This window comes from Aethina tumida, chromosome 1 (assembly GCF_024364675.1).
Source record: "Aethina tumida isolate Nest 87 chromosome 1, icAetTumi1.1, whole genome shotgun sequence".
Lineage (NCBI taxonomy): Eukaryota > Metazoa > Arthropoda > Insecta > Coleoptera > Nitidulidae > Aethina > Aethina tumida.
Window position 1 is genome coordinate 62,112,551 of NC_065435.1, and position 14,828 is coordinate 62,127,378.

At 29.6% G+C, this 14,828-nt stretch overlaps 1 protein-coding gene across 14 annotated transcripts; it reads right to left on the reverse strand.

The window, feature by feature from the left end:
* Window positions 1-71: 71 nt before the first annotated feature.
* On the reverse strand, window positions 72-13,598 carry LOC109605209 (transcriptional regulator ATRX homolog). 14 transcript variants are annotated; one of them, XM_049970099.1, is made up of 37 exons: window positions 13,297-13,598; window positions 12,516-12,716; window positions 12,280-12,462; window positions 11,494-11,556; window positions 10,777-10,830; window positions 10,423-10,593; window positions 9,801-9,869; window positions 9,631-9,750; window positions 9,024-9,092; window positions 7,692-7,796; window positions 7,166-7,237; window positions 6,708-6,779; window positions 6,554-6,625; window positions 6,377-6,448; window positions 6,223-6,294; window positions 5,949-6,053; window positions 5,840-5,893; window positions 5,653-5,703; window positions 5,445-5,598; window positions 5,030-5,095; window positions 4,894-4,977; window positions 4,476-4,842; window positions 4,319-4,416; window positions 4,103-4,222; window positions 3,782-3,929; window positions 3,337-3,722; window positions 3,119-3,288; window positions 2,885-3,022; window positions 2,603-2,778; window positions 2,345-2,545; window positions 2,096-2,286; window positions 1,421-1,606; window positions 1,195-1,366; window positions 808-1,126; window positions 709-751; window positions 373-611; window positions 72-311 (listed from the first exon to the last, which is right to left on the reverse strand). In XM_049970099.1, exons 1-37 carry the CDS (start codon window positions 13,526-13,528, stop codon window positions 139-141), a joined length of 5,268 nt encoding a protein of 1,755 aa, XP_049826056.1. In that variant the 5' UTR covers window positions 13,529-13,598; the 3' UTR covers window positions 72-138. The 14 variants fall into 14 exon arrangements, with proteins under 14 accessions (XP_049826056.1, XP_049826058.1, XP_049826061.1 ...); XM_049970101.1 differs by having other exon boundaries at window positions 72-308; window positions 13,297-13,597; XM_049970104.1 differs by lacking the exon at window positions 11,494-11,556.
* Window positions 13,599-14,828: the final 1,230 nt, after the last annotated feature.

Below are 14,828 nucleotides of genomic sequence, written 5' to 3' on the forward strand. Positions count from 1 at the left end.
TTTTTATTTAGATTTAGTATTATCGTGGACTGGACTTACGTCGTTTTGAACGCGCAAATAAAACAACTCTCTAACAAAGATATTTTTAATAAAAAAATATTTCTTGTTTAATTATTATCAAAAGCATAGTTTATTTATTTATTGCAAACTCCTTCGTGGTAGTTCTGTGACAGTTAGACCTTGATACTCTTTGATGGCTTTCACTATTCTCTGTTCAATGGATGGTGAAGGAGTATCGTTAGCAACGGCACTTGGAGGACTGACAATTACACAATCGTCATCATCATTAATCACAACTGTGGTGTTATCTACAAACAAAAAAGGAGTTATTGAACGAAAAGAAGAGTGCTGTCCAAAAAAAATTATACTTACTGTCAGGTGGGGAATTAGGTGGATCATCCAATATTATAATCTCGTCATTTTGAGACCCTTGAATAATATTTTCAGATTTTTCCTTTGTGATTTCGGATGTAGTTATAGTTGCCACAGGTTTATTCTTACGACCACATGCAACTTTGAAAGGCTCTTGTGTGGCAGCCTTCAGATTTTTGGTTGAAGAAACTGGTTGCTTTTGTAATGGCTGCTTAGTAGATTCATTTAGCACACCCTTTCTAAAAATTTAATCATTGTGATTTAAAATTACAAAAATTAAAATATCTTGAAAATTTAATAAATGTGATTATAATTTAAATGGTCCAATATACTTACTGAATCTCCCTGACCATTGTGACATGAGAATCACCTGATGGCACTAAAACAAAAAATTTTATAATCAGAACCAATTCCACGCACGTTTATTTGACCAACCTTCATTTATCCTGTGAAATTCCTCCCAGGCGAGTGCCTTCTCAGATTCGTTCAGATCTTCTTCCGGTCTATTTATCAACAAACCTCGGTGTTCATGAAATTTAAAAATGCACTCGTGTTTCGAGATTAAATTAGCAAGCAACTTGTCTTCTGGAACGTTTGGCATTGGCCTTGATTCGTCCTGTCTTAAGTTGACATTGTATATTTCTTGTAATTCTACAGACTTGTAATGCCGCGTAATTTGGTGTTTATCCAAAACACGACTAGACACTGCCAACTTTGTTATAGACCGTTGGTAGACTTTTTCTTCCATGGTACCCTATAAAATGATATGAATTTTAATTAAGATAAACATTTGAGTACACGTGATGAAAATCATTAACTTACCAAACCCATTAGCCTATACACAAACACTCGCTTCTTTTGTCCAAATCTGTAGGCTCTGTAGACGCATTGGATGTCATAACTGGGATTAAAGCTAACGCCTAACAAAATAACCCTGTTGGCAGCGGTTAGGTTTAATCCTAGGCCACCGACTCTGTGCGACAATAGGAAAACTCTGAAAAATTATCAATTTTAGTATTCAATTAATATCAAATGAGTTAATATTTACCTTAGCCTTTTATTGTTTTCGTCGTTGAATTTGTTACATAAGGACGCGCGTTCTTCAGGTAGAACTGTCCCATCCATGCGACAATAATCTTTTCCTGGAATCCAAGACGCGCATCCGTTGGTGCCACGATTTTTTAGAAAATATTCTATGCAATCCATTTCCGTAAGATGATTCGAAAATATTAACCTGGTTAACATAGTTTTAATTATTTTTATGAAAAAATGATAATCACCAATAACACTAGTTTACAAATTATCACTTTTCTATAAATATTGGCCCACTAAACCTGAAAATCACACTTAATTTTTTAATTTTACCTTCGTTTTTCAGTTCAGTAGCTTATTTTTTTCGTTAAAATGTCATCCGCACGTAAAAAATTCAAAATTGGCTTAAATTGTGATTTTAGATATTGATTTTTGTCCGAAAAACCGACTTTGTTAAGTTATTACAATCGTTAGCATTTGAACTAGTGGAACAATCTCTAAACTATATAAATGAAAGTTGAAGAATGTTCATTTATCTTTAATTTGAATGATTGTTTAACTTAATTTTTCATATACAAAATTTGTGATTTTCGTGTTTAGTGGGACAAAATTTATACGAGAATCTGTGGGGGATATGAAGTGAAAAATGGTTGTAAACCATTTTAATTTAAGTATATTAAAATTTACTTACAATTTGTCATTTAATTTTTCGCAGGCTTCAATGATGGCCTTCATAATGTATAATTTTCCCCCAATTTCGTAATTTGTCTCAATAACATTAGGAAGAGAATTGTACCATATATCCAGTTCCTTGAGGGTAGTCTGATTCCCATAATCATCTGTTTCAATTACATCTCGTTCTCTGGGCATTTTCGAATGTTTCTGAAAGACAAATCTGGAAGTAAGCATAATTGAAACTTCCAGACCAAAAAATTCTTACTTTTTGTTCGTCGATTTTCATAACATACGGATGCGTAGTCAAACGACTGAGAAGGGGGTAATCTCCGAAAAGTGTGGGTTTCTTAATCCTTAAATTTATAAACGAATGATATAATTCCGCTTGAAGAGGTCCAAGTTTTATAAACACGGCATAATCCAGTATGTTGGGTAAATATTTTTCTAGTACATTAGACTCCATTCTCTACAAAGCTCAGTATAGCAATCACAAACATTAGTTTTTTCCATCAATTAGAATTACCTGGACTGTTTCTTTCAGTAGCTGATTTAAAACGTGTGTGCGCTTTTTCATTAGCCGACAGTCTTCTGTTGTTGAATCATCATACTGACCATTCCTTATTGGGTTTACAAAATTTGTTTTAAACTCATTTAAAGTACCCAAAAGGTTTGGTTTTACAAAGTTCACCATTTGATAATCTATACAAATAATTAATTAATTTAAACTAATTTAGATAAAAATAGTATTCAATAAAGCAACAGTTACTTAGCATAAATTATAAAACATGTTGAAAATATTACTTACATTCTAAGAGGTTATTTTGCATAGGAGTTCCCGTCAATACGATCCTTCTCTTGGTTTTAACCTTATTAAGAGCAATGGACCTGAGCGACTGGTCAGTTCTAAGTAAGTGCCCTTCATCACATATGAGCAAATCTGGACCTAAAAGAATGAAATCGTAAAGATATGAGTAAATAGCTTGGTAATTTTATTATTATGTATGATATATAATTGGTATTTTAAAATAATTATTGTTACCTGGGTCAGTAAGCGCCTCGATCAAAATCTTTCGAGTGCCTTCGTCCAATTTCGACAATGCAGAATCCCTAGTTAATGATTCATACGTATCGTAGGATATAACGAGAATACCACACCGGTTCCACCATGTTTCAACTATTAGTTTCTTCCTTAATTTATCTTTCTGTTTACTAAAAATATAATAAGTAACAAGTTTCCGAACTTTAACACATTCATACCATATCGAGAAAGAGGAGAAGGGTATATTATCTACGTCTTTTAGTGATAAATTCATTTCGTTATCCCAGTTGCTCACAGTGGACATAGGACACACAACCAAAGCATGTTGTATCGGCACACTTTTGTGGCTGAAGAGAGTATGCAATAATGTGATGACCTGTCGCGTCTTTCCTAATCCCATACAGTGAGCTAAAATGCAGCCCCCACCTTCGTTGATTTTGAGGCGACTTATACTTTCATAACACGAGTTCCACATAAACTTCACACCCTTCACCTGATGTGGTTTTAGGCGTTTTGCAAGAATTGGATCAACCTGAATCCAGTTACCGTCGTCGTCCGCATCTAAAATCACAGCCGATTTGTTGGATTGTGACAGCTCCGTAGTCTAAAAGGTTTTATATATAATAAATAATAAATAACAAAAAAATGACATATTAATTAAACCTTTTTCTCTATTTTCTTTATACGTTCCACTCTTTCCCGTTCCTCACAGTTAGCCCTCTGTGTGGATTCTGTTAAATCCTTGTCGTTCATCAGGGCTCTGATATTTCGTCTGCCTTTCTTTGGCGAATCAGTCGTCATACACACCTCCCTAAAAATTGAATTAGCACCTTTAATAACACAATTATTTACGTTTATAGCTTTACGTTTATAAAAACACTATCAGCATAATTAGAAAATTATCATAACTAATAAAATAGCCAAAATCATTTTTATTATGTATTCTATTTTATAATCATTACGATAATTTTATGCAATACTTACTCTATAAATTCGTCATCGGAGGAACTCTCTGACTTGAGCCTTCGTCTCTTGGTGGGCGGTGTCTCTGCGCATTCTTCTTGTGGCTCCCTTTTTTTGTTGGTCTTTTCTTTTGGTTTAATCCTTTCAAAAAATATGTAATTAAATTAATTTACAACAAACAAATTAGTAATGTCTAAATTTCTTGTCTAAGGTAAGCTCCTGATTATATCGACTTACTGTATAAATTCCACATCTGAATCGCTTGATGTTAATTTACCTCTGAGTAGAGGATCTTTCATCCATTCTTTCTTTTTCTTTTCTTCCAAAGTTAATTTCTGACAAGAAAAAAAAAAATAAAAATGTATCTTCTACTTGTACTTACAATTATTCTCACCTTCTTCTCCTTTTGTCCTCCTTTATTTTTTCGTTTAATATTATTTTTTGTCTTTTGTTCATTAGGCGACTGTGAAAGGTCCATTTCCTCATCGTCTGTAGAATTTTGAAGATATTTAAGAGCGTCGTAGGCTTTGTCTGTTAATGGATCATTTTGATCCATATTTTCCCAATCCATATCATTAGAGTAATCTTTTTCGGGTGAACCAGCAACAGAGTCTTCAAGATCCGAATCGGTGGTGTCTGAAGAATCTTTAACTGTCATTTTGCGTTTCTTTTTCGATACTGATGATGATTCATTATTCTTAGATGGTATTTCATAATTTTTATTTTTTTTCTTTCTATTCAGAGAATCTAGTTCACATAATCTAAAACATGCTCAATTAGTACAACAATCTTACAAGAGGAACATGTCTTACTTATTTATGTCGTCATCAGACGATACAATTGTGCATGATTTTTTTCCAGAATTAACTTTTTTTTTCTTAAGTGATTTCTTCCGACTAAAACATATGAGTAAAAAACTTTCAGAAATATAAAAAATGAAATACATACGTTTTACCACCAACTACTTTTGACGACTCATCACCAGTGGTCATCAAATCTTCATCAGAGTTGACACTGCAAAATATTAATTAAATAATATAGAATCAATTAAGTTAAATAGTATCACATTCATCATTCTTATAAAAAAGTACCAATATTTATAATTTTACACCTGTTTTGAAAATTTTGTTTCTATTAAGTTACGATTATAATTATAATGAAAAGTCACTATTTGTTGTGTTGTGTATAATTTGTGTTGATAAAATATTATTGAATCCAAAGTTACAGTTTGAGTTTTGAGTATAAAATGAACGATTTAGTTGATATACAATTTGTTATTTAGGCATCGCTGACACCATCATACATAATGGAAACTTTTAAATCATATAAATTTTTAGCCGATTAATCAATTTTAAAGACTTACCTCTCTGGACTGGAATCTTCAGAAGACAATTCACGCAGATCTTGAAGAAGATTATCCGCGTAACATTGAGGTACAGAACTGATTGGCGGCGGTATAGTTGTTTCTTCGCACTCCACAAGTTCTTCTTTAATGACTTTAAGCAGAGTATATGGATCTGAAATCAAACAGATTACCACAATCTCCATATTCACATCATCAATAAACGTACCAGATTCATTTTCTTGAATATATTCGGTATCTGGTTGCTGAATGTTCTCACCTAAATGGAATATTGTAAATAATTATATGGTCCGAAATTTTGTGTAAAGACTTCACATGATTATATCCACCAATTTTGGACAATATAATATCTACATGTATGTTCAAAATTATTATGCAAATAGAAATAATTTTACCGATTTCCTCAGTTGATGTTACATTGCGATTGTTACTAGGCTCAGAAACATTTTCTAAAACGACAAAAATTTAAATATATTTTATAACATAATAGGAATAAATTTTTACCGATTTCCTTGGTTGTTGTTATACTGTTATTATTTTCTGATTCTGGAGTATCACTTGAAGCAGTAGGCAGATTATGTTCTTGACAATTTAGCTCAGAAACCTTTCCTAAAACGACACGAATTTAAATATATTTTAGAACATAAATAGGTGTACCATCACGTTAAAACAAAAATAACCCGCTGTTACATTGTAAGAAAACTACCCGTACTGTTAGTAACTATACAAATTGGAATATGTATGCTCAAATTTTTATGAAAAACGAAATAATGTTTACCGATTTCCTTATTGTCAGATGCAGAAGTATCACTTGAAACAGTAGGCTGATTATGTTCTTCACAAATTGGTTCTGAAATGATAAGAATTTAAACATACACAAATTTCCGCAGTTACGGAGCACAAATTTTTATGAACAAAGAAATAATGTTTACCGATTTCCATTTTGTCAGATTCAGGAGTAACACTTGAAACAGTAGGTTGATTATGTTCTTGACAACTTGGCTCTGAAATAATAAGAATTTAAACATACACAAATTCGCGCAGTTACGGAGTATGTATATATACATATGTATGCTCAAATTTTTATGAAAAAACGAAATAATGTTTACCGATTTCCTTATTGTCAGATGCAGAAGTATCACTTGAAACAGTAGGCTGATTATGTTCTTCACAAATTGGTTCTGAAATGATAAGAATTTAAACATACACAAATTTCCGCAGTTACGGAGCACAAATTTTTATGAGCAAAGAAATAATGTTTACCGATTTCCATTTTGTCAAATTCAGGAGTAACACTTGAAACAGTAGGTTGATTATGTTCTTGACAACTTGGCTCTGAAATGATAAGAATTTAAATATATTTTATAATATAATCAGGTATACCATCATAAGAAAACTACCTTCACTATTAGTAAGTACTGTGAAACTAGTCAAAATTGGAATAATTTTATAGAAAATGTAGCACTATTATTGACACTTTCTTTTACAGTATTTATCTATTAATTTGTGTGCAATGAAGTAGTTAGAAAATAAGGTAATTTTTGTATTCAAAAACATTTAATTGGGAAACCATATTCAAAAAATTTCTTCTAATTCTCACATACATGACTATTTACACCAAGGTAATTGAGTATTTCAAAAAGAAAGATATATTTTACATCAACATATATATATATATATATATATACTCAAATTTTTATGAAAAAATAAATAATGTTTACCGATTTCCATTTTGTCAGATTCAGGAGTAACACTTGAAACAGTAGGTTGATTATGTTCTTGACAACTTGGCTCTGAAATGATAAGAATTTAAATATATTTTATAATATAATCATATCTACCATCAGGTTAAAACAACAATAAACATACACAAATTCCCCCAGTTACGATATATCGTAAGAAAACCATCTTAACTATTGGTAAGTACTGTGAAACTAGTTAAAATTAGAAAGATTTTATAGAAGATGTAGCACTATTATTGACACTTTTTCTTTCGCAGTATTTGTCCATTAATTTATAAATGTACAATAAAGTAGTTAGAAAATAAGGTAATTTTTGTATTCAAAAACATTTAATTGGGAAACCATATTTAAAAAATTTCTTCTAATTCTCACATACATGACTATTTACACCAAGGGAATTGAGTATTTCAAAAAGAAAGATATTTTACATCAATTGTGGACTGTCTAGTCCGTATATTCCAAATATGTATGCTGAAATTTTTATGCAAAAAGAAATAATGTTTACCGTTTTCTTTGGTTAATATGATCTTGGGGTTATTGTCAGATTCAGGAACATCACTTGAAGCAGGAGGTTGTTTATGTTCTTCACAATATGGCTCGGACACCTTTCCTAAAATGACACGAATTTAAATACATTTTATAACATAATTAGGTGAACTACCAAGTTAAAATAATAATAAACATACACAGATTTTAACAATTCTCGTAATTATGGTGTATCGCAAGAAATCTTGTCATTCTATTAGCAAAATTGGAAAAATTTATCTAATATGATACTTTTTCTTTTACAGTGTGTATCTATCAAATGTGTAAAGAAGTAGTGTGAAAATAAGGCAATTTTTGTACTTAAAAACATTTATGATAAATAGTATACCATATTTACGAAATTTGTTCAGATTGTTCATGCAAATAGACCGTGTATTTCCACCAGGATGGATCCACCTTGTCGTGGTCCTGGTGCTCAGTACCGCTCCACAAGCCAGTGGTGGTGGGAAGCCAACGGATCTAACTGCAAGTTCAATCCATACCCAGGAAGATCTTGAATCTTCCTCAGATTGGACTTGTTCTTCCGAACCCAGTTGACAGGGGGCTGGCATCTATGTCAGTCCCACGTCTTCTGGTTCAGTAAACCCGTATATGCAAATATACGCCCTGTTTTCCCCATATGTGAGTAATCGCATATGAGAAGCATTTTGGTTATGATCTCCGGATCGGTACCCGGAGAGGGGTTTTTACATTTTCCCCTCTCTGTTCCAACAAAAAAAAAAAAAAAAATAACCGTGTATTTCAAGTAATCTGAAATATATGTGGTTCATGCATCTTTACTAGAAAGTTGAAAGAGTTCATTAGCCCTAATGTTAGTGATAAAAGACAATGAAACATATTAATGGTAATAAATTTTAAATAATATTATTAGAGCAAATGTTGATACAATTTTTATACTATTTGGTCCCCTTTTTAAATTTCATTAATTTTGCAATTATAATAATAATGTTTGTAAATTATATATTATATTTATATAAATTAAGTGATGTAAATAAAGAAAATAGTTAAAATTTGTTACATTTGTATATATGTAATTGTTGCTTAGGAATTCAATAATTTAACAATTCTTGTCTCTAATCCCACACCATCTAAAAACTTCTTCACAGAATATTTGTACCTTGATCTGAATCAGGTATGTCGAAGATGAACGAAGAATCGCTGGTTTCATCGTCATTTAAATCAATTTCTTCATTTTCTGCTAAATTTACATTATTGTGACATACCGGCTTAGCTTTCAACAAAACTCGATAATAGTTATATTGTTAGAATGATTTAAGTTTTTTGTTTTTACCAGCTACACTAATTGAATTTGAACCTACTTGAGCGTCGTTAAAGGCCAGGATATCAGAATTAGATGGTACTACGACACAAGAGAACAAATTAATAAGTATTCAATCTGTTGGAAATATAGGAAATAAGGGCAAATGTAATAGTATAAAATTAATTAGGATTTAATTATGTCAGGGTAATTTTTAATTAATTAATTAATAATAACTGCAAAATTTATAGATTTTGCTTTCTAGGTCTCGCCACAATATTTTTATTATAATAACTGTAAGTATGAGGGCCTGGAAAATAAGAATTTTTAAAAAGTCAATAAAAAACTAAAAAATACCAGGTTATGCAAAAATTAACAGAATGTCTCATCGGCTTTTCCACAATCACTACTTCTGCCGCATAAAGTGAACGCTGGCTGTTTGAAAATAATCTTTGTTTAAAAATGTTTATTTTGTGAAAGAACATCTCGTCCTTGTAACGTTTATGGAAAAATCGATAAGCTTTGATGAGAGTGAGTAATGAAACATGCAGAATATTTTATAAACAGTCGATAATAGTTGTACGACTGCTTATATAGGAAGTAATCCATAATGCACAGTTTGTAAAAATAATTGCTCTACCTCCAATTGTTTTGTAAAGTGACATGTCAAAGGCGAGAGAAGAATCACTATCTTCGTCGTCATTCAAATTAAGGTCCGCAATTTCTTTTGAATTTGTATTATTGTCACATTCGGGATTACCTTTAAATGAAAAATCAATAATGGTGAACGATGTATTTTTTTTTCCTTACCATCAACATCAGTAGAATGTGGATGTGTTTGGGTTTCATTAAAGCTTGGTATATCACAGTTCGTTGCTACTAAAGAATTAACAAATGTTAGCAAATTTACAATTAAATTAAATTAATTTATACTTATATATAACGTATTTATATAATATATTATAGGTTCAATACTACGGACCGAAATATACAGAAAATACTTAATATATATGGGTAGGCCCTTTTAATTTGCATAAACAACATTTTTTGTTTGTTTATACATAATAAATACCAATAAGTAATAAATATGTTAAAAAAGAATAATCTTCCATATCTCCAAAACAGAATTATGTTAATTTAATTGACTGTTACTTTTAGTTTATACAATTACCCATCCAAACATTTTTTTACATCTTGTATTGTGGTACATCTGTTTTATATATTTTTATGATGACACAATTGTTATAGTGGTACTATATTAAATACCTTTCTATGATATTTTTTAAATATTTTTACCAGTAAAAAAATATGTATTTCTTTCAAATTATTGTTAAAAACTGATCAAATAAAAAATTTTTGTTCATACTGTTTACTGGTCCATTAGATTTTTTAGTAGTATACAATAAGGTATTGGAATATTTTAAATGAATACCTGGCACATGAAGGTTATCTATAGTCTTGTCCGCAATTTCTAAATCCGTTCTAGGTTCCAATAAACTATCTTTTGTAAATGATGAAACGTCTTGAGCAATTGTGGTCTTATCTGCTACTTTCAAATCAGCATGGCGTTCCGGCTTCAAACCATCATCTTCCACTGTCAGTGCTGTAAGAAAATGAGTATTAGGAAAGATTGGTATCATTTAAAAAATATATATACTGCTCAAAAGAATTAATATACCACAAGAATAATAATTAATGAATTTTATTAATATTGAGCATTTTGCACCTCTATTTTGAATTACAATCTCACAACGTTTATTTTTGAATTTACTATATTTCATCATACCTGTTGGTTCTTCAGACAGATTTTCCAAATCACTCATGTTATCTTCTGGAGGACCTAGAAATTAATTTTGATCATTTAAATTTCCCTCTAATTTTTCTAGGGTTCACACAACTCAAGCCATTTGTAATATTTACACTAGAAAGTCAAAAATACTTATAGAAAGTTGTTGTATGGTCATTTGATTATTTCACGTGCTTCGTCATTTATATTAATATTATTTTACAACCACATAATATAATTATTGTTAAAATACCTCAATTATACATGGACAAGTATCATATTTAATATTACCTTTGTAAAATAAATTCTATGAAATTGATATATAAAGAGTTTAAGCGTTTTATTGTTGTTTACATTAGATAAGTGCGTTTTTTTATGATTGAATATTATTATATATATATATTATAAAATATATAATATATATATATATATATATATATATATATATATATATATATATATATATATATTATAAAAAATAGAAAGAAATTGTCTTTGTAATTTTTAAATCATTGCGTTCAATTCACTTTCCACCTTCAGTTGGTTGATTATTTTTATTACAAAAGAATAAATGTTCAGACCTTGTGTATACAAACAAAAAAGGTCAAAATCGTAATCTAAATAGTAAATAACAATATTTATTTTCTATAAATAAATCAAACAAATGAAGGTGTCTTACATAAATTAATGTACACAATTTTTATTTTACTAACATACCTAGAATAATCGTTTCTTTGTCAAAAACCTCATCATATTCCACGGTTATATCAGCACTGGAATCTGGTACAAAATAGATTTCATTGTGATACATGATATAAATTAATAGTTGTTGAAATGAATTTCTTAAATCATGTGGAAAATTTTTAAGGAAATAAAATTGATTCTAAACAACTTATTATAATCAAAAGATCAAAGATAGTAGTTAGAAGAACTCATTATTTAAAATGTTAGTCTATTTAAATTTTGCCATAAGCTGTCTGGTACCATATGAATGCAATCAACTATTTTTTTTAATGAAAAAAGGTTGTGACGTCTCATTTGAAAGGTATTTTTATTCTCTATTTAATGCCATCCAAGGCCAAAATTGGGTGAGTAGTTACGGAGTTATGATCGGTTCATTTACGTGAGTTAGATAAACAAAAAAAATTCAGTGTTTATCACTAAAAAATTCAATATTCCTACAAAAATAAGTATAGGTCAAAATTTACACAACAGCAGGCAGTTTTAGTATTTACAACTCCACTGTTTATCAACCAATTGATGGTATTGAAGATTGTATGATAAGAATATTTTAAATAGATTTTTCTGATATGTGTTCATGATACTATTGTGGTTAATCCATGATGAACTTTTAAGTATTAAATTGTAGGGTGCTTTGATGACTCACAACTTAATAATGTTAATAACAAATCATCTATGCAAGGATACTACTACATTCACGTATTTGTTTCTAAGGTTGCAGATATTTGTGGCATTTTATTTACAGATGTTTTATAAGATTACCTGAGGGTGGATCAGTATTTATTTTGTGATCTGAATCATTCTGCTCAGACTGACATTCTTCAACCGAATTCACTAAGTCATTATTTGATGTTTTAGTGGGACTTTCTGATGTTATTTGTTTTTCGTCTACAGATTTTTTTTCGCTAAGAATACTATCGATTTCGTTGTCCTCTATTTCACTCTCTAAAATATAATAGTATATGATTTATCCAACTTTAATAACCAACAAATCTTACCTGTAAATGAAGAATTATCCTTTAACAGAGTTTTGTTATTATCAATTTCCTTTTCATTTACTGGTTTGTTCAGTTCCACTGCACTCATTTCTGCGTTAGATACATTTGTAAAATTATTGCTATTCTTACATATATCCATTTTTCCAGATAGTGGGAGATCACACGGTAGGTAGTATTCAGTTTTAATAGTTATTTCACAGACTGCAAATAATATATAAAATAGAGTACATGAATACCATTGGCCCATATAAGATGAAAGAATCCCCATAATTTATATTTATAATCGGATTTTTTTTTAATGTATATTAACTCAAAAGGAAACAATAAACATATTTTTATACACTTGACCGAGGTTTATTATACAAGTTCTAAAAAAAAAATTGACAAAATCTTGTAAAAAAAATTCATTATTGAATTATGCACTTTTAAATAAATAGATATTATGTTTAAGCCAATACATTCTAATGAATGACTAATTCATTTTGATAGTATAGTAGCTGTAGAAATGTCATGTAAGAGCATTTTTTGAATTGTTGAAATATTATTGCATATTAATAAAACATATATGTAAACAATTACAACAATTTTTTTTGATGCAAGTTTTCCATTTTTCTTTTCTATCTACGAATGCCACCATATAATTGTCAGGTATGTGAATATTACATATTCCAGACATATAAAAGGGACTATATATTAATTTACTGTATTGATAGAATATTTAAATTTAGAGTGTTAAATGAATAAAAATTTTTCTTCAATATATAATTCGATGTATCCTTACCTGACATTAAACATTTAACTATTTCCAATGTTCTGTGATACAATTTAGAAAGGTTACAGTGACTATGAAGTATTATATATATCATCTCTTTTGGTAAACTTTTCATTTCAGAAATTTTTATATTCATCATTAACTTTTCCGCCTTCTCCTTCATTTCGTTACCCGTATTTTTTATATCAAATAAAATTTTAAGGGCGTCACAAATAGCCTTTTCTTCTGATTGTGTAGACATTGTTGTTATTCAAATTACAAAACACTTCACTTTCAAAATATTCACTTCGTGTTTTTAATGTTTATCTTAACATCAGATGAAAACTCCCTATAAATATTAGGTTACCTCGTAAGCTTATGAGGGGTTTACACGTAATGGATGTTGAACGAAGTCTTTTGTACTTATATCATATTGAAATATGACCATTGTGAAACAAATATTATATATTATTATGATTGTAACCCACTGGATTTTTGTCGGAAATATCGCAAAATGATTATCTTATGTAAAATGCGTATCTAAAGATGGAGCTACACGACACAAATGAGCGTCATTAAATTTTGTTTTCAAAAATAAAAAAGTCTACAAGTTAGTCAACAATAAACGAGACATGGGTGGTCAAATTTAAAATTTTATTCATCTTTGTGTTGTGATTAACGGAACATGGTACTACACTTAACGTACCTAACGAAGTTTCCGAGTTAACGTTTTCAAGATCTTATGGAATTACATAACTTTTATACAAATGTTATTTTTAGGTACTGTTACACTGGAGCTTTGTATATAAAAAAGGTTTTATATTCAAAGCACCGGAATCATTATTAAACCTCGTTCAGATTAGCTAATGCATGTGTAAGCTGTCTAAAATGCACATACGCCGTACTTTATTCGCATTTGTAAAGAACTGTATATTTTAAAAACGTTACCATCGGGTGGCTTTTGCAATCTGTTTTTCAATATTTTAAAAATATAAATTTTTTCATAAAAAATTAAATATGCCAGTCTGTTGGATAGGTGTTCCTTAAATAAATACAGTATTTTAATATTTTTACACAGATTACCCTTTATACTATTATATATGTTTTTGAAAGAAACCTTCCGTATTTAAGAAACATTCAGCGAACAAAATTTAATTCTCATATATTTAATTTAAAATATACCTCGTGATGCTCGTGTACAGCTAAAGCATTTTATAATATCAAAGTATAAAGCGGAGTTAAGCAAGCATTCCTAGGCAATTTGGATTAAATAGGTCCATTATTTTCAAACAACCCACAAAGTAAAATTTAAAAATTCTGAAGAATTGTATAGTGCAATTGTTCTGCAATGGAATTCAATTCCTAAATAATATATTCATAACTTTACTATCTTTATAAAAATAAATGCTTTTGTTAAAAAACATGCACCAAAAAATATTTACTTAATTAAATAAAAAATATAAAAATGAATTTGTTTCTTTAATTTTGCTCACTCCTTTTTTATGTATTTTTTTAATATTTGTAATTAATGATAAATCAAATAAATAAGTATACAGTGTGAC

Bases quoted from the DNA above. Each gene is read 5' to 3' on its own strand.
- LOC109605209 (XM_049970099.1), bottom strand. From the start codon at position 13,528: ATGTCTACACAATCAGAAGAAAAGGCTATTTGTGACGCCCTTAAAATT. The intron at 12,463-12,515 runs GTAAGATTTGTT...ATTATATTTTAG, and splicing joins GGATAATTCTTCATTTACAG to AGAGTGAAATAGAGGACAAC. The intron at 2,546-2,602 runs GTAATTCTAATT...TGAGCTTTGTAG, and splicing joins TACTGAAAGAAACAGTCCAG to AGAATGGAGTCTAATGTACT.